Genomic DNA, 18,748 nt, shown 5'->3' with positions numbered 1-18,748 from the left:
GGATTTTTAGGCAACATGTACTATTGATTCTGTTAAGTTCCAGAAATTGATTGAAAAATAACGAATTTATGACTTTCTTATTGGGTTGAACATAGAGTATGATTAGATTCAGTTCCAAGTACTTGGTAAGGATCCGATGCCCTCCCTAAGGCAAACCTTTTCTTATGCACAACTGGAAGAAAGTCGTAGAAGTGTCATGATCCACTCTATACCTACTGATAAGGCTGGGTTAGCTACTACTTCTTCCCGAGAACAGTCACCTGCCTCTTATGATGGTCCATTGGACAAAGATCATCTACATTGTGACTACTGTAGGAAATCTCGGCATACAAAGGAGCATTGCTAGAAACTGCATGACTGCCTAACTCAAGGACGTGGTGGTAAACGGATGGGCTCAGCAAGACCTCAATCTAGGACAATGAATTGTTTTGAAAATGTAGAAAACAGAGAATTTGAAAAGTTTCTTTTATTTTTCTTCTTCATACTAAAATGATTTACAAGTATTCTAATTTATATACAAAGGCTAGGACTAACTAAGAAACTAATAATGGCCAATAAATATAATGATTCCTAATTATATTCTAATTTAGGGCTAATTTACACTGATTAAGGGATTTTCACTAATTGAGGGATTCTAACACTCCCCCTCAAGTTGGTTCATGTATGTTGCACATGCCCAACTTGCAAACTAGGGTATGAAACCCCTTACAACTGAATCCCTTATTGAACATATCAGCTAACTGGTCTTTCAACCCTACGTAAAAGATACTTAAAGAACCATTGACAACTTTTCTTTTATGAAGTGTTTGTCAATCTCTATATGCTTGGTCTGATCATGCTGAATTGGATTGTGAACTATACTGATGGCAACTTTGTTATCACAGAACAGGAACAAACCACTAGTTTCCAGCAATTTTAATTTCTCCATAAACTTTTGTAACTACAATAGTTCACAAATACCTTGAGCCATTACTCTAAACTCAGCCTCTGCACTGGATCTAGGTGTTACATTTTGCTTTTTGCTTCTCCAAGTGACTAGATTACCACCAACAAAAGTACAGTAACCAAATGTTGATCTCCTATTATCAAGAGATCCACCCTAATCTGCATCTATAAAGGCCTTAATTTGAAAAGGGCCATGCTTTGAGAAAATAAGTCCTTTTCCAGGTGCAGATTTTAAGTATTGCAAGATGCGGAAAACAGTCTCCAAATGAGGTTTACGAGGATCATGCATATACTAACTCACTAGATCCACTACATATGCTATATCTGGTCTGGTATGCGAAAGGTAAATCAGTCTGCCAACTAACCTCTGATATCTCCCAATATCCACGGATTCCCCAACTCCAGCTTGCAATTTGTGATTTGCCTCAATGGAAGACTCTGCTGGTTTACAACCTTATATTCCTGTTTTCTCTAACAGATCTAGTATGTACTTCCTTTGAGAAATAAAGATTCAGTACTTTAGCCTTTTCAAATCTTTGATTTCAAACTCCTGTGCTAGTTGTTCCTTTAGATGAATCATTTCTTCCCGATCATCACCAGTTGCCACAATATCATTCACATAGACAATAAGCAGAGTGATCTTACCCCTATAGTATTTTATAAACAAGTTGTGATCAGCATTACTTTGGCAGTATTCAAAAGAAGCCATAGCCTTACTAAACCTGTCAAACCATGCCCTGGTGACTGTTTTAAACTATATAGTGCTTTCTTCAATCTGCAAACTTTTTCTTTGGTATTCCCATTTTGGAGCAAGATATACTTTCTTCTAATCCTATGGAATAGAAACAGAGAAAACAGACAATAGAAAGGTTCTACAAGATGGAGACAAAGAATGATAGGAAATGAAGTTAGAGATGGGATGTTTAGTACAGGTTCTAACACCTTTTCTGAGAGCAATAAGAATATCAAGATCAATATTAGCAGAAGGAAGAGTAGACTGAGAATTAAAATTAGACTCTTCAGGAATCAAAGAAGACTCCTCACACACCTCAGGATGTTCAGGAATTGAATCTAGAGATTCCGGTTGATCAGCAGTCTCCTGCTTGATGGCTATATCTGTCTTGTTTCGCTGAGTATAGATTCTTAAATTTGGTCCATTCAGTCTCCCTCGAGATTTGGGTGACTTCCCTTGAGTATTATTATTAGGTATAGGCTTTAGACCCAGATTTTCCCTTTGAAGTTGAAAGTTGGGAGAGCACAAAGAAGAAGGGAAAGATACCTCTTCTTCCTTCCTATGCTCCCCCTGAAGAGGTGGATGGAAATAAGATTCAGATTTCCTAAAGGTAACATCTATGCTCACAAAATATTTTCGTGTAGGAGGATGGTGACACCTATATCCCTTTTGAGTACTGGAATAACCAACAAAGACATTTGAGGGCTCGTAGTTCTAACTTCCTTCTATTAGGCTGATGAACAAAGCAAACACAACAAAAAACCTTTGGAGGAACAGTATATGAATTTTTACCTTGCAAAATCTCTAAAGGACTCTTAAACTCTAAAGTCCGGAGTGGCATCCTGTTGATAAGATATGTAGCAGAAAGAATTGCATCCCCCCAGTAAAGTTAGGGAATATTCATTGTAAGCATAAGAGACCTACCAACCTCAAGTAAATGTCTATTTTTTCTCTTAGATAAATGGAGGATTTTTTTTAAGAAAATTTTTTAAAAAGAATTTAAAACAAAGAATTAAGGAATCTAAGACTCAAACTATACTGAGGGAGAGAGAGAGAAAGTGGTGGGAGAGAGTTGAGGACTATCTCTCATCATCTTTCTCATGATACTTCTCTCATCATCAATCAATTTGGTTTCATTCATCATCGTTGGAAGGAAATATAGAGATGGAGAGAAGAAGAAATGGAGAGAAGGAGAGAGATGAGAGAGGAGATTTTTTATGATTGATTTGATTTTAAAGAGAGAGTAGAAGAAAGGAGAGAGAAAATAGTTATTAGAACAGTATAAATATATAGTAGGTATATATATATATAGTATTGAAAGAGCAGTATGAAGGACAAGGGATTTTATGAGATTGATTGGATTGGGACATTTTCCGATCTCAATTGGATTACACCAATACCTTTTTTTTTTTTTTTTTTTTTAGATTTTTTTTTTTTAGATAACAAGAGAACATATATTGGATAATGATGTTTTGATGATGATGTGATGATGATGATACGAAGAGATGGATAGGATAGAATAGAAGGAGAGAAGATAGGACTCTAGAACTTAAAGGGTTTTAGTTTAAGTAGAGTTAAGGGTTAAGAATTGCAAAGCAAGAAGGCATGAGAAGAAGCAAAAAAAGGAAGGAGAGGAGGAGTGGTTGAAGAGGAGTAGTTTAAAGTAAAAAAATATCTATCTAAAATCCTTCTAGTATGGGGGGATGGATGGGATGGGAGGAGGAGGATGTTAGTAGGGGGAAAGAAAGGATGGATGGTTGAGTGGAGTTTTAGTTTTGTTTTATGTGATGTAGAAATTAATAAAAAAAAAAAAGAAAATTTTACCGCATGAAAACAATGCCATTATATGGTAGTAGTGAGTGAGTTGAAAGTGAAAAGTATGCATCATCTAAAAGATAAGAGTAAGAGAGAGAGATGAGTAAGGTGGATGAGTGGCCATAACTAGACTAGATAAAGTAGATAATGAAAGTAAAAAAAGAAAAGTAGAGTGTGCAATGAGAAGATAAGTTGAGAAGAAGAGAGATTGGGTGGTTTGGTCATGTGATGAGACATAACACGGAGGGCAGCTTTAGACAAGTGAGAGCACATTAGGCTAGGATAGAGAGAAAAAAAAAAAAGACCTAAATTGACTTGGAGGGAGAGAGTAGAGATGACTGACTTAGAAGCATACACATTTTTGATTTTTAAAAAAAAAATCGCGAGTGGAAAAAAAGCGAATCATATGCCGCCCCCCAATTTTTTTGGGATAAAGGCTTAGTTGAGTTGAGTTGAGTTGAGTATATTTCATTTTGAGCACTAGTGTTAACACAACTAGTCTGATTGCAAAATTTCGTGTGACTTTAAATATTTCTGAAAAACTCCATTCATATACTCTGTGCCATTATCAGTTCTCAGTATTTTAACATTAGCATCAAACTGGGTGCTAATCATTTTGTGAAACTATTGAAAACATAAAAATACTTCATTTTTCTCTTTCATCAGATATACCCAAGTTAACATACTGCAACAATCAATAAAGGTCACAAACCTTCTATAACCTGATAAAGACAGTTTGAGTAGGCCCCCACACATCAGAATGGATAGTCATAAAAGGAATTGAAGTCTTATTATTTATTACAGAATAAGATTGTCTAGTATGTTTGGCAAACTCACAAGCATCACATACTAACAATTCAGTTTTGCATTGCTTAAACAAAAGACGATAAAGTTTCTCTAAAATAGTAAATGAAGGATGTCCAAGTCTCCTATGCCACTGAATAATTTCTTCCTCAGCACCCATAGACTGTCCCAACATGGCTTGATCAACACAATCATTCAATAGATATAGCCCATCTTGCAGTCTATCACTGCCAATCGTTCTCCCCGTTATCAACTCCTGAAACACACAGTGAGTGGAAAAAAAATTCAATTTTACAGTTGAGAGCTTTTGTGATAGAATTGATAGACAAAAGGTTAATAGGAAAGCTAGGCACATGTAAGATAGAACTAATACTTATAGTAGGAGTGCATTTAACAGAACCTGTTCTAGAAACATTAGATAAGGATCCATCCGCAATGCGGATTTTTTCTTTGCCTAAACATGGAGAATAGGATATGAATTTATTAGAAGAGCTTGTCATATGTTTGTTTGCTCCAGAATCTATAACCCAAAATGAATTATTATGATTGTCAAGAAAAGCATTACCTGAGTTGACGAAGTTAGAAGAGGCAACTGTAGTGGATTGTAATTCAAGCTGTTATAGGAATCGTCTGAGAGTCTGTACCTCTTCATTGGAAAACATCCCAGTGATAGGAGTATCTTCAGAAACACTCACAACCTCAAATACATTTGCTTGTGATCTAGCAGAGCCCATCCTTTTTCCTCCACGCCCTTTAGTTGGGCGGCCGTGCAGCTTTCAACATTGTTCTTTGGTGTGTCGAGATTTTCCACAGTAGTCACAATGCAAGTGATCCTTATCTGATGGACCATATGACTGTTCTCGTAAGGAGTTAGCAGCCAGTCCAGTCTTATCAACATCTGTGGAATTGATCATGACACTCCTTCTACTCTCCTCCTGCTGAACATAAGAGTGTCTGCTTTAAGGTGGGCAAAGGATTCTTACCAAGCACTTGAACTCGAATCTGATCATACTCCACATTTAGCCTAGCAAGAAAATCATATATGCGCTCCTTCTCAATCAATTTCTGGAACTTAACTGCATCAGCCGGACATGAAGCCTGAAAGTCCCGATAGAAATCCAACTCTTGCCATAGATCACTCAGTTCCGCATAATACTGAGCAACAGTCAACTCACCTTGTTTTATTCCATGAACCTTGTTCCTAAGCTCATAAACTTATGCATCATTCTCAACTTGAGAATAAGTCTGAGAAACAGCACTCCAAATGGTAACAGCACTGTCCAACAGTAAATACTCACAAGCTATATGAGGTTGCATAGAATTGATGAGCCATGACATAACAAGAGAGTTCTCTGACTCTCACTAGCTGTAGGTAGAACTAATACTTTTTGGCTTTTTCCTATCTCCGGTGATATACCTCTGCAGTCCTCTAGCCTGAATGAACAGTAGACAAGATCTAGACCATGCCAAATAATTAGTTTCATCCAACTTCGCAGGACTAATTTGTAAAGAGGGATTATCACCAACAAATCCAGCCTTTGTTTTAGAGGCTTTCTTCTTTTCATCAGTAATTTTTCAATTAAAGAAATAGGAACTGAGACAGAAAGCAAGAAACTGGACAACAGAAGGTACTCAAAAAAATAAATGTGCAAACCAGGTATGGAAACACGTTGGTGAAAGGCACGCTTGACAGGGAAGGTCGTCGGCAAGAGGCGCGGTCGGAGAAATCGTAGGAGAAAAGGGTGCACACGGCGACGCGTGAAGAATGACGCAAGGCTTCTGGAGGCGCGTGAGCTCACGCACTTCACTGGACGACGGTGGGACTCTGGGCGTAGGCCGATCAGCTGGTGTCCTTTCTCCTCAAGTGGGTGGTGACAGTCACCTTCCTTCCTAGAATGACGTTGAAGCTTGACCAAAAAAAAAAAAAAACCTGGAATTATCCTGTTCACGCCAATAAATTTTAGCACTGCTCTGATACTATGTAGAAAACAGAGAATTTGAAAAATTTTCTTTTATATTTATTCATACTAAAATGATTTACAAGCATTCTAATTTATATACAAAGGTTAGGACTAATTAGGAAAATAATAATAGCCAATAAATACAATGATTCCAAATTATATTCTAATTTACAGCTAATTTACACTGATTAAGGGATTTACACTAATTAAGGGATTCTAATAGAAAACACAAATACCACTAGGATCTTCTCTAATGAAAAAGTACAGCCCTAAGGTGTTTGCTGTCACAGTTGGAATCTCAAGTTACCACAGTTGCTTTTTCTAATTTTGTCAAATCAGGTAATGCTTTTCTTGTAAATCTTGAAAAATTCTTTTGGGTTATAGATTCTAGAGCAAATAGGCACATGGCAGGCTCTTCAAATAAGTTGATAACCTATTCCCCATGTTCAGAAAAAGAAAAAGTCTGCATAGCTGATGGATCCTTGATCAATATTTCTGGAACGGGTTTTGTTGAGTGTAATGACTTATTTTTTTTCCATTTTACGTTAGGATCCCCAAGGTTTTCTTTGTGACTACCAATAAAGAGTCCATCAAAGAAACTTCACTTTTCTTTAGCGTCCTCTTCCTTTACCAAAATATTGTTGTCAAAATATTGTTGTCATCATCTTTTGTGGACTTAACTTGATTCAAGTCTAGACTTTTCTTTTCCCATATCCTTCTTGGTACCAAGCTTATCATAAGGTTTCTCTTCCTTATTTCCTTCTCCCCTTCCTTTTCACCTAGCTTATATTGTTTGTTGGCATTTCATTTCTTGCATTTAAGCAGCCTCTTGTATCATTCCCTTTTTCGCCTTGATTGATCTATGCACTTTCTCATTCCACCACCAAACAACTTTAATGGGGTCCATTGTCTTTCAATTCACCTAGTACTTCTATATCCACCTGTCTTATCTTAGCTGCTATATTCATCCATATATTATTTGCCCATGTGTTAGAATTCCATGCTACATGCCTTGCGAACTGAATCTTGAGTGTCCCCCTTTTCACTTTTTATATCCCGCCACCTTGTTCATGTATTTATAGTTCTTTGATTCCTTGCTCGTCTTTTAATATTATCATCCAAAACTACCTATTATGTTGAGCAATGAGTGCCTTTTGCTTTGCGATCCATATATAAAGCTTGATTGGCTCTTCTAATGAGGCAAAAATCTATTTTATTGCACTTGTACCTACTATTAAAGCAATCAAGTTTAATTCTCTCTTTATAAAACAGATGTGTGCTAGAGGATTATCAACCAAAGCAAACTCCAAATAATTTATCCTTCTTCGTTCATGTTTCCAAAACTATAACCTCCATTCCTAATGAAAATGATATCAATTTTCACGTAGCTAGCATGAGTTATTGTGTGATATTGTATTGCTGTACTTAAGCAATGGCTTGTGAATCTGCACAGGAAATGTCAGTAAAAAAAAGGAAGAGAATTATGGCCATGGCTTACTCCTTTCTGCTGGAAAATGAGGGTTTATCTTTTCCTCCATTTTGTGATTTTTGTTTGCTTTTAATGTCTTTTTTGTCATAATGATATATGTGATGTTGTAATTAGAGATTTTGATTGGGCTCAGCCTTTCAAGTTTATACAAAAATCTTTTGTCTTCATGTTTGGTTTCATAGGTGCTAGCCCCTAGAATATTGAGTTATGTTCGGCCTACGGATTGAATATGTCTCTCTTCTTAGTCTCATTTACCATCACCATCTTTATTTCTACTATTACCACCACCAACACCATCACCATCACCATCACCATCACCATCATAAGCCATGAATTTTTGTTCCATTATTTTTTACAGAAGGTCTTAGGATTCCTGTAAAAATAAGAAGACACAAAAACAACAACAACTAAGCCTTAATTCCAAAGTAATTGGGGTTGGCTATATAGATCATTTTTCACCTGTTAGCTCTATTAGACACCAAGTCCACATCAATATTCAAAACTTGTAAATCCTTTGATGTCACCTTTTTCCACAAGAAGGCACAGAAAACAAAACAAAATAAATGAAACAAAATTCCTTTAACCCAATGACTAGTGTTTTTTTTTTTTGGGCCTAGTTAGTATCTCATTTCTTATTTCACTCTATGTTTGCTGTCAAAATAATGTTGTCAAAATAATCCATGTGCTATGGATTTCTGAATAGGAAAAATACTTGGTTCAATAAACATTGATGTGGCTGCAGACCCTTGTTTTTAATTTGATGACTGCAGACAATGTTGTGTTCACAGCAGGAAGCTTACATAGTTGGCTTGTTATTAGTATTCAAATCTAATCGAATCATCTACAGGTGGCTATATTTCTTATCCAGAGGAATCGGCATGCTTTGATTGGTAGAGCAATGGATGACCATGATATGGAGAAGGTTCTCTGTTTGCTGAAAAATGACCCGGTATAATAGTTACCCAACTTTGCTTCAATAATTTGGTTTTTCCCCCTTTTGGAAGTTCGATGTGTTTCTCTTTGTAGGTTGTAGATGCTCTATATGATTGCAAAAGTGAGGTGATTGGACCTGGATTCTTTAGATTTAAAGCAGAAATAGGTATTGTCATGCTCTTTCCAGTCTTTGCCATTTCATCTCAGTGTAAGTTTCTTATTGTTGATCTCTATGTGCTATCAATTTAACCAATTATTATTGAACGTATTATTTACATGTTATAGAGATGATAACATATAGTTTTTTTTTTTTTTTTTTTTTTTTCCTTGGATGCATATGACCAGTGGGCTTTAATGAAAATTCTGTTCTGTTTACAGCTTGAGAATGGAACAAAAAATTAATCTTATCATTGGCATTATTGGGATATTCTTTTATAAGGGCATTACTGGGATATCAATTTGATTTGATTTGGCTGTTTATATGCAACAGATTTTAATGGAGTGGTGGTGGTGCGGAATTATCTAAATAGGACTGGACGTGCAGAGTGGGCCAGACAGGTTAACTTAATAGTCAAACTTTTCATTATAAATAATCTTTGTCAAGAATGTTCAATTTCATTTACTTGCTTTTGTAACTTAGGAAGTACCTTATAATCTGCCCTCTCTATAGTAAGCAATTCCTGCACACTCTTCTTGAAACTTGATGCTTACATTTTTCTTTTATAATGCATTTCTTCAGAACTGAATGTGTATTAATATTGTTTTTATAGCTGTTGTTACCCATGCATGGAGACAAGTTTGCCGAGTCCACTGATTTTCTCTCTCTTGTTGAGTTCTCATTCAATTTTGTTCTATATATCAGTATTTCGAGTCCATTTTCCCCATAAATTTCTACATTACAATTCCAAGTCCAATCTAATTTTTCTTGGTTAGCTTAATTTTTAAGTTTCTCTCTAGCATTTTATACCTCAAAAGTTTTTGTGTAATGCCTGATGCAAATCTTTAGACCACCAACATCAGTGGAGTCAGATAGTCAATGCAGCCAAAAATTTTGAATCCAGTTGATGCAGTCAGGGAAAACTGGATTTAGGGATTATTTTGATATAAATCTTTATTAGGAAATTCAAAATTTTCTTGTAACATTTTTATTTAGAAATGAGGATTAATATCTCTTGCAGATTTTGTTATCTTAGGAATGTATATATAGTTGTTTGGTTCCCTATTTAATATTGGTTTAGATTTTTCTTAGTTTGGGTTTGGGATTCCTATTCCCATCCAAGTTGTAACTTTTTATTCCCTCTTTGTACTCCCTCAATCGTTACATGCGTACAAATTTCAGCCTCAAAACTAACAAACCGTAACTCCCTAAGACTAATCAATTGCTTCAATTTGCTCATCACAAAGCATTAGTAGGTTTGTGGTCAATCTGTCCTGCTTCACCTATTTTTCTAGTAGTAAGGCTGCTAAAATAATCATTCTCATTCCCCACTTGACCTTTTAGTGGAATTAAGAGGTCTCTGACACTTAAACTTGAATTTCCTTGTTTTATTCAGTCTCAACATGGCCAAGACTTTGCCATATAGCTGATCCATTTAGTTTGGGAATTGGGATAAAAGTTTAGTTCAGTTGAGTTATTATTTTAAAAGAGTTGATTTCTGCCTTGGATTGATTGATGCAGTTCAACCTTAGGTGTGATGCTTTTCGGTCCCAAGCTCATCTAAGATCAATGATGCTTATCAAGAGGCTTCAGGAGGCTTAATTTTGTAAGGGAAAAAAAAGAAGAAGAAGAAGATAATCACAAGAAAAGAGTTTGGTTGCGGGAGAAAGGAGAAGAGGAACTAGAGGCGAGTTAAAGCATCGAGAAGAAATGATTTGTTTATTCAAGACTGAATTGGATTACATCAAATAGCTCCCTTTTTCTCTCTCCACTGTTTACTTTACTGTCAAAATTATAGTAACATCTAAGTAACTCATTGGCAGCTAAGGCTTAAAAACAGTTGCAACATTTCTGTTGGCAACTAGTATAGCTGACTGACTAGATTTGTCAAGTTGAAATATTCTTACCAGATGCACGTGTCGATATAATTGAGATTTGAAATTCTTATTGAATCCTAGAAGTATCGGAATTTGCTTCCCTATTAGATTGCCTCAAAAGAACCCTAAATTTTTCCCAAATTACTATTCACAATCACAGGTAACACTTGCAAATCTGCATTATGAACCACCTAGGTTATGGTCTTTTCTCATTTTATTTTGTCCATATTTGTACGCATTTGCAACCCTAGCTGCCTGCATAACATAATCCCTTAAACAAGCCGAAACTTTTAATTTGCAAGTCTTACATCAACTGGGGTATCACATTTCTAATGCTGTCCTTGTAGACAATTCATGTATTGTCTTCTGAGGTTGATCCTACTTTTATGTTTGCATGTACTGGCTTCTAGTTAGACCTAACCAAGCACCAGTTTGGAACCGGAATCAAATTGGAACTGGACCAGTTGAAACTGGATTGGTCAAAACTGGAATGACCAAAACCGGCATTGAACTGAGTGAAATAGGACTGGAGCTGGCAGGTTCATTCCGGATCAATCCTTTTGTTTTTCTTCTTTTTTAAAAATTAAAGAAATTTAAAGAAAGTCAACCATTGGATTTGATTAGAATCAGAAACAAACTAGAGCCAAACCAAAACCGGAACCAGACTGGAATTAGACTGAAACCAGAACCAAACTGAAATTGGGGGAACTCTGGATGGCCAGTTGTCCTCCAGAACCTTGAATTGGAACTGTCAGTTTAGGCGGTTCAGGCCTAGAACTGGCCCCTGGCCGCCCCTACTTCTATTGGGTGGTCTGACAATGAAAGGCAGAACCAATTTATCCATTCTATTCTGTTATTGAACTGCGAATGATGAATTTCTAACATGGTAGATGTGTTTGTGCATATGTTAGTATATGCATATGTAACTAACTGGAGTTGCTGCTGTGCAGTTTCGTGAAGCTGCAAAGGAGAAGGATGATACTGCATTGCTCAAGATCATGTCAAACTATGGTATTTTACACTTTTATGGCTTATGATATTTCCTTGAGTTGTACTTGCAGATGTTTCAATAACTGTGCTCATTTTGCAGGCGAGGAAGTAGTTACCGCTTTAGGAAGTGAAGTTGATAGGCTTGAAAAGGAGATCCAGGAGCTTGTTCCTGGTATTCGGCATGTTGATATAGAAGCTCACAATCCAACAGGACCAACCCCTTGATTATAATGTTCATACGGCATTTCTATGTTACATAATGCATGGATGAATATCATGCATGCAACAAGAAATGGCAGATAAATGGCTTTTTGCATATTTGCGCCAAGTAACATACTATGCAAATATTTATAGGGAGATTCCCAATCTGTTAATATATGGATAGTTTTCCTGGAATTGGTATATTTTAAGAATTTGCCTTGAGCAAATTGATTGGAATTTTCTAGACAGTTGAGCTGCCTTTGGTTTTCATGAAATGAATTAATTTTGTTCGTAAGTTGCATGTGTTGAATACAAAATCGTGGAATGTTTAGTCAATTTGGTTGCAGTTGGATCAATAATCAATGGGAAATTACAATTTGGTTCTTGAGTTTTAGCACTAATTACAATTGGGTTCTTACATTTTGGAAACTGAATGATTTAGTCCCTTAGATTTAATTATGTTAAAATTGAAGGTCCTTCCATCCAATTAACTATAAAGACTAAAGTACCCTCCACTCTCATTCCCTTCCCCATACCCTGTTTAATCCCTATTTCTCCCTCTCCCCTTTTTGTCTCTCTTCTTGACTTTCTCTATCATAGAATCTACAGAGCACTCATTTATCCCTATTTCTCTCTTTCCTATCTTCTTGTTTAATCCCTATTTCTCTCTATAATTGTTAGTCGTTCTTCTTGTAGCACTTGTTTTCGAAGAAGGCTGGTTGATGCTTCGAATTTAATGCTCAAGCCTTTGTTTGCTCAATTCTCACTGAATCAATTCTCAACTCCAAACCCTCTCATTCTCCACATTCTCCATTATGTTTAAACACCGACAACCCATTTTACCGTAACCTATCTCACCCATCGAGAATTGGTGTACCTATGAATAAGGACGCCGGGAGCCCCTTAGGCCTCATCTACTAAGTAACGGTCTTACTAGAAAGGTTGATCGAAGAATTAAACTTTTGGTTGTTATTCAATTTGCAAAATCATCTGAAGCTAATGGTTGATTGAAGCTAATACTGGAGAATTATCTAGGTCGACACAAGGGAGGACAGAAGCTAATGGTTGATCCGTTGAGAATATTGGGTTCATGGGTCTTTTCCGTTTGGAATGAGATTCGCTCTTTTGAAGTGGAAAGTGACGGGCAGTGCACAATTATGCCTTGAGAGGTGGAGCAATTGTTTCACCCTTCTATGCTTTCCGTATTGATGACGTTTTGGACATGGTATCTAGTTTAGGTTGTGTTAAGTTCCAGTATGAGGCTTTACTTTTATTTGAGTGAGATTTTAATTTGGATGGAAGATGTTCCACCAAATCTCACATATTTTTTTTAATTGCACAATTGCATTACCAGGCCAAGGAGGCATCAGAATACAACTCAAATGGAAGCTGTCTTCAGATTCTCAACCTTCTAAGTTCCTCCAGCCTGATCCTATAAAATCAAATCCTAAAGTGTTATACAAGGTTCTAAAACTTTATACATATCATAAAAATCTTATTCTAGGCCCTTAGGAACCATGAAACCATGTTTTGAGACCTTAAAAAAGAAAGGAGAAAAAGTCAGACAGAACCCACTTTCACTACCGAAGTCTTAGGCTTCAAACAAAACTTTTATTTAGTGTTGACTTTAGCTGCCAAACTTAGAAATTTTTGCAGATTTTTTGAGAAACCGCAAGCTTCAGCTACCAAACCTTTGGCTTTTGAAAGTCAAACCTAGGAATTTTCAGAATTCTCAAGTCAAAAGCCTATAGATTCCTTCACCCAATAGCCTCAAAACTCATTTCAAAGTTTCAAAACACAATCCCCTTACATATACACATCTTTAGAGTCTAAAATAACTTGGAATCATGCTTAAAACCTACATATCATTAATCAAAACTCAAATACTAGGTTTTTCCCAAATCCAACATAGCATGTACATAGATTTCTTCAAATCCATCATAGAAATCTAGCCATTTAAGGCCCATAACACTTAAATATAACTATTCTAACAACAAAACATGAGATTTCCTCATAAATCACAAACCAACTCTAACATGCATAAATTTCCCCTAAAACTCAACTTAGAACAACTTTTCATGAAGTTAAAGTTATAGAAACCTCATCCCTCATCAACTTTCTTAGATTTACCCATTAGATCAAGGAGGAAAGAAAGTTACCTCTTTTCTTGTGCTTAGAGGTGAGGAAACCAAATCTTCAAAGCTTAAAACTACTCTTTCACACTTCTAAATGAAAGAATCCAACTCCAAATCTTCAAAAACTCAAGGAATGTAACACCCCGAATCTCCGAGTTATGAATAGTACCATTTTTTATCCGTGACTAATACTATTCAAAGACACCTTGAGGACAAAAAATAAATAGAAAATTAATTGAGATAGATACAATAAAAATTCTAATGAACCAAAAAAAAAAAAAACTAAGGACTCATCGGGTATTATAAAAAGAAGGATTATGACCCGATGAGGGGCATTTTGGTCAATTCACCTCAAGAGTTGACTTTTGACCAAAATGTCAATTAAATTAAATGAAATTAATGAATTGAATTATGGGATAAAAATTGAAGAAAAATTCAAGTAAAAATATGTAAGGGAAAATTTAAGAAATGAAAACTTAAACTTTCATTTCCATTATGACAAAATTAAAATGAAAGACGTATGGGCATTTGATAGTTAAATTTAATTATTTAATTAAAAGGAAAAATTAAGTGTAAATGTAAAAAAAAAAGGGAATAAAAATTTAAGTTTAATTATCCTTATGACAATTAAAATTTATAATTTTAATAAGCTAATTTTGGGGATAAATATATATATATATATATATATATATATATATATATATATATATATATATATATATATATATATATATATATATATATATAAGAAGACAAATGTCTTCTTCATTTCTTTTTTTTCATAAGAGGCCACCACCCTCTCTTTCTCTCTCTCTTTCTCTCTCTCTCTCTCTCTTTTTCTCTTCTTCTTCCACTTCTTCCCCTCATTCATTTCCCCTCCCAAGTTTTCATTCCCTTAAATTCACTTCATAAATTCCATAGCCCACTAAAAGAAAACATCAAAGAGATCTTTGATTGAGAGATTAAAAGCAAGGAGAACAAGAATTGGAAGAAAAGTGAAGTTGGAAAGAAATCAACAAGAGGTAATTTTCTTTTCATGTTAGATTAGTTGTATAAGCTTGGAATGAAGTTAATTTATGATGAAATTTCATAAGAAAATGAAAGAAAACATATATGGAACCTAAACTAGGGTTTTGGCCAAATGGGAGAAAAATTAGGGTTTTGAACATTAGGGTTTAAAGATAAAAAATGTGAAGAAGTGCTAAATGATGTCTTTGACATAGTTTAAGGAAATAAATGGCCATTTTTGACCTAATTAAGTGTGTTAGAAGTGTTTAAATCAAAGCCAAATTCGGATTGGGTATGAAGCATGACCAAAAGTCAACTTCGAGGGACCAAAAATGAAATTTTACAAGTCCAATTGGTATGGGACCAATTGGGACTGAAAATAGGCACTAAATGACACAATTGTCATTTAGGAAGCATGCCCAAAAAGTCACAAAAACCTAGTGAACAAACTGACCAAACTTAAAAAACTGCAGTATAAACAGTACACATGAACAATAATTGTGTTTGGGTCATAACTCGAGCTAGGCAGGTCAAAATGACCTGAAATTTTATCAGTAGTTAGATGAGATATAGACCTAAAACTTTCATGAAGAATACAAACCCAAATTATGCCATTAACCCAATCAAATTATTAAGCAAAATTGAGTTACTGAATCTGCAAAACTGCAGAATTGCCATATGAGCAGTAAAGTTTTAATGGCTATAACTCTCTCTAGAAAACTCTGATTTAGGTGATTCTTGAACCGATGGAAACCTAAGACATAGTAGAATATTTCATATGAAGAATGTTAGGCCAAATTATGAACTTAACTCAATCAAATTGCGAAACGAATTCGCGTCACCGAATCTGCCAGAATCTGGGCACCTAAAATTGACCAAATGAACAGTAAACTTTGCAAGGCTATAACTCTCTCTAGAAAATTCCGATTTAGGCAATTCTTAAACCGATGGAAACCTAAGACATAGTAGAATATTTTATATGAAGAATGTTAGGTTAAATTATGAACTTAACTCAATCAAATTGCGAAACGAATTCGGATCACCGAATCTGCCAGAATCTGGGCACCTAAAATTAACCAAATAAATAGTAAATTTTGCAAGGCTATAACTCTCGCTAGAAAACTCCGATTTAGGCGATTTTTAAACCGATCGAAACCTAAGACATAGTAGAACATTTCATATGAAGAACATTAGACTAAATTATGGACTTAACTTGGTCAAATTACTGAACGAAGTTGGATCGATAAATCTACCAGAACAAAATCTGCAGCATGAATAGTGACGTGAACAGTAATGGTGTTTTGGGCATAACTTGAGCTACATAGCTCCGAATTAGGCGATTCAAAAAGGAAAATAAAGTTAAGACCTAAATGAACAATTTTCATGAAGAACAGCTCACCAAATTATGATCAAAACTAGGTAAAAATTGGGTTCAATGATTGGGGCACCAAGTTGTGCCAAAACCAAAATATTCTAAAATTTTCAAAGCTAACTTGGGATGTGTTAGACATGCATATAATGAGTTCTTGGCAGCAATTGAGATTGGTATTGAGGTATTCTATTTGTATATTTTCAGTAGAAAAAGAAATTGGAACAGACAAGGAGAAGTAGGTAACAATAAAGGAGAGCATTGAAGGTTTGTGCACAACTAACATTTTCTTCGTTTTTAAATTTGTAAATTGCTTGGAATGTGTTAAATTGAATGAGTTTGCTTTGAACAAGTTTACTTTGACTGAAATATGATTTTTCTCTTGCATTTAAGAAATTTAGGTGTTGCTACCTTTATTTAGATATTATGATGAATTTAAATGTGTTTATTGGTTTATAAATGTGATTGTTGAATGAAAAATTTTTGGAAACTATTTTGAAACCACAGTTAGCATGACAGTCCCTTTCGGAACTCTCCTGTAGAAACGACTACTTGGGGTTGGTAATTGATATTGATTATGTCTCCCATTAATAACGGTTAGTGGGGTAAGACTATATGAGTACTCATTAGCTAGCTAGCCCTTCCCTCATTAATAACGGTTAGTGAGGTTGACATTGCTTTGTCGTGGTGTACAACACGGCATTGATCGTGAAATTTTGTGTTATGGCCTTAACTGTGTGTTGGTGTTGGCAACACTAATGCTTTATGAATTGTGATTTATGAAGTATGATTTCTCATTTGCAATGTTATTCAAATAAATGGTTCTTATGAACTTAGAACTCTTATGACGTTTTCATGCTTAAGAAAAATGTGATTTATTATACTTTGACAAATTGTGTTTTATCTTAAGTTTTAAAGTTATTAGTTGTGCACCACTGAGTGATATACTCAGCGATAGCTTCTTTATGTTGTCGCAGGTAAGGGAAAGGAAAAGGCTGCCGAGTGAGAGACTTGAAAGCAGCATTTTGGTATTGTTTGCGGGTATTTACGTTAGGTATACCCTTGTGATTCCTTTGGATGTATTTTGTACCTATATGTATGGATGTACGGATATTGAGTAGTTTGTATTTAAAAGCATTGCATTGCTATGTCATTTTGAGTTTGTAACTATTTTGTATTTTACTTTGAGACTTATGAAAATGTAACTTTTGTAATATTTAGTCTATCATTATTTCCAATGAATGTTTACATGGAATTTTAACTATTCTCATGTAGTTTTCCGCAAAAGAATTGATAAGATAAAAAGTTATGGTTTGTTTTAAAATCCTTTGTAGCATAACTAATGGGTTATCTGTAGGTGGAGTTTGGTAATTCATTAGGTATGCTACGGGAATATGTCGTGCCTTATAAGGGGTAGGGTGTGACATGTTTTAGTGGTATCAGAGCTTTGGTTTTTATACAAGTTTTGAAATTGCATGTTTGAAAATTTTTGATAAGTACAACTGCTCAATTGTCATTATTGATACATATAGTGCATTATATCATAAATATGGACTAATTGAAGGAAATCTCCTTGTGTTGGTTGCTCAGGGAGTAGAATTCCTTGTGATTCAATATGGAAGAGGGGGATCACACAGTAGAGCAATCAGTAGCAGCTGAGGTACAAGGGGAAGCCCCAGCTCCTTTGAATGCCAGTGGATCGGCTGCACCCATCCCACCCATGCAGTTTCCTGCTCAGTTCGCTCAGCAGATGGCTGCACTATTTCAGCAAATGGCTGGCAATATACAAGTCCAAGCTCCTGTGCAAGCACCTCTAGTGCAACCACCAACCCCAGCCAGACAATATGACAAGTTAATGAAGTATGGGGCAACAGAGTTCAAAGGTACAGTGGACCCATTGGAAGCTGAGCAATGGTTAGAACGGATGGAGAGGGTCTTCAAGAAATTGCACTGCACAGATGAGTTGAAGTTTGAATATTCAATTTCCTTGCTGCATGGAGATGCATATGAGGGGTGGAAGACCATTCCCCACAGTTTGGCTGAGCCACCAGTGCTGACATGGGATGACTTTCTAAGGGAGTTTAGAAAGAAGTATGTTCCTGATACCTATGTGGATATGAAGCTACAGGAGTTTCTCAGTTTGAAGCAAGGGAACAAGACTGTAGCCGAGTATGAGAGAGACTTTTCTCGCCTCAGCCACTATGCTGGAAGCCTACTCACTACCAGTAGAGACAGATGCAAACGGTTTGAGGCCTAGTTTGAGATTGCAAGTGGTTGGATTTCAACATGACAACTTCTCTGGGTTGATATCACAGGCCCTTGAATTGGAAA

General features: G+C 35.6%; 1 protein-coding gene across 4 annotated transcripts in view; it reads left to right on the top strand.

Moving 5' to 3' along the window:
- Nucleotides 1-12,200, top strand: part of LOC110653458 (metal tolerance protein C4) — a 40,197-nt gene extending 27,997 nt beyond the window's left edge. Inside the window, exons 9-13 of one of the 4 annotated variants that reach the window (XR_002494569.2) lie at nucleotides 8,595-8,696; nucleotides 8,774-8,888; nucleotides 9,171-9,238; nucleotides 10,359-10,524; nucleotides 11,665-11,725. Coding sequence is in view for 2 of the 4 variants with exons in the window: in XM_021809111.2 (XP_021664803.1) it covers nucleotides 8,595-8,696; nucleotides 8,774-8,888; nucleotides 9,171-9,238; nucleotides 11,665-11,725; nucleotides 11,805-11,929 (471 nt within the window). In the remaining 2 variants the exon portion in view is untranslated. Of the gene's footprint in view, nucleotides 1-8,594; nucleotides 8,697-8,773; nucleotides 8,889-9,170; nucleotides 9,239-10,358; nucleotides 10,525-11,664; nucleotides 11,726-11,804 lie in introns of those variants that run through there. The other 3 variants (XR_002494570.2, XM_021809111.2, XM_021809112.2) reach the window with 3 other exon arrangements.
- Nucleotides 12,201-18,748: the final 6,548 nt, after the last annotated feature.

This window comes from Hevea brasiliensis, chromosome 4, assembly GCF_030052815.1.
Source record: "Hevea brasiliensis isolate MT/VB/25A 57/8 chromosome 4, ASM3005281v1, whole genome shotgun sequence".
NCBI lineage: Eukaryota > Viridiplantae > Streptophyta > Magnoliopsida > Malpighiales > Euphorbiaceae > Hevea > Hevea brasiliensis.
The sequence above is the reverse complement of the archived record's forward strand: the minus strand, read 5'-3'. Positions and strand labels throughout refer to the sequence as shown.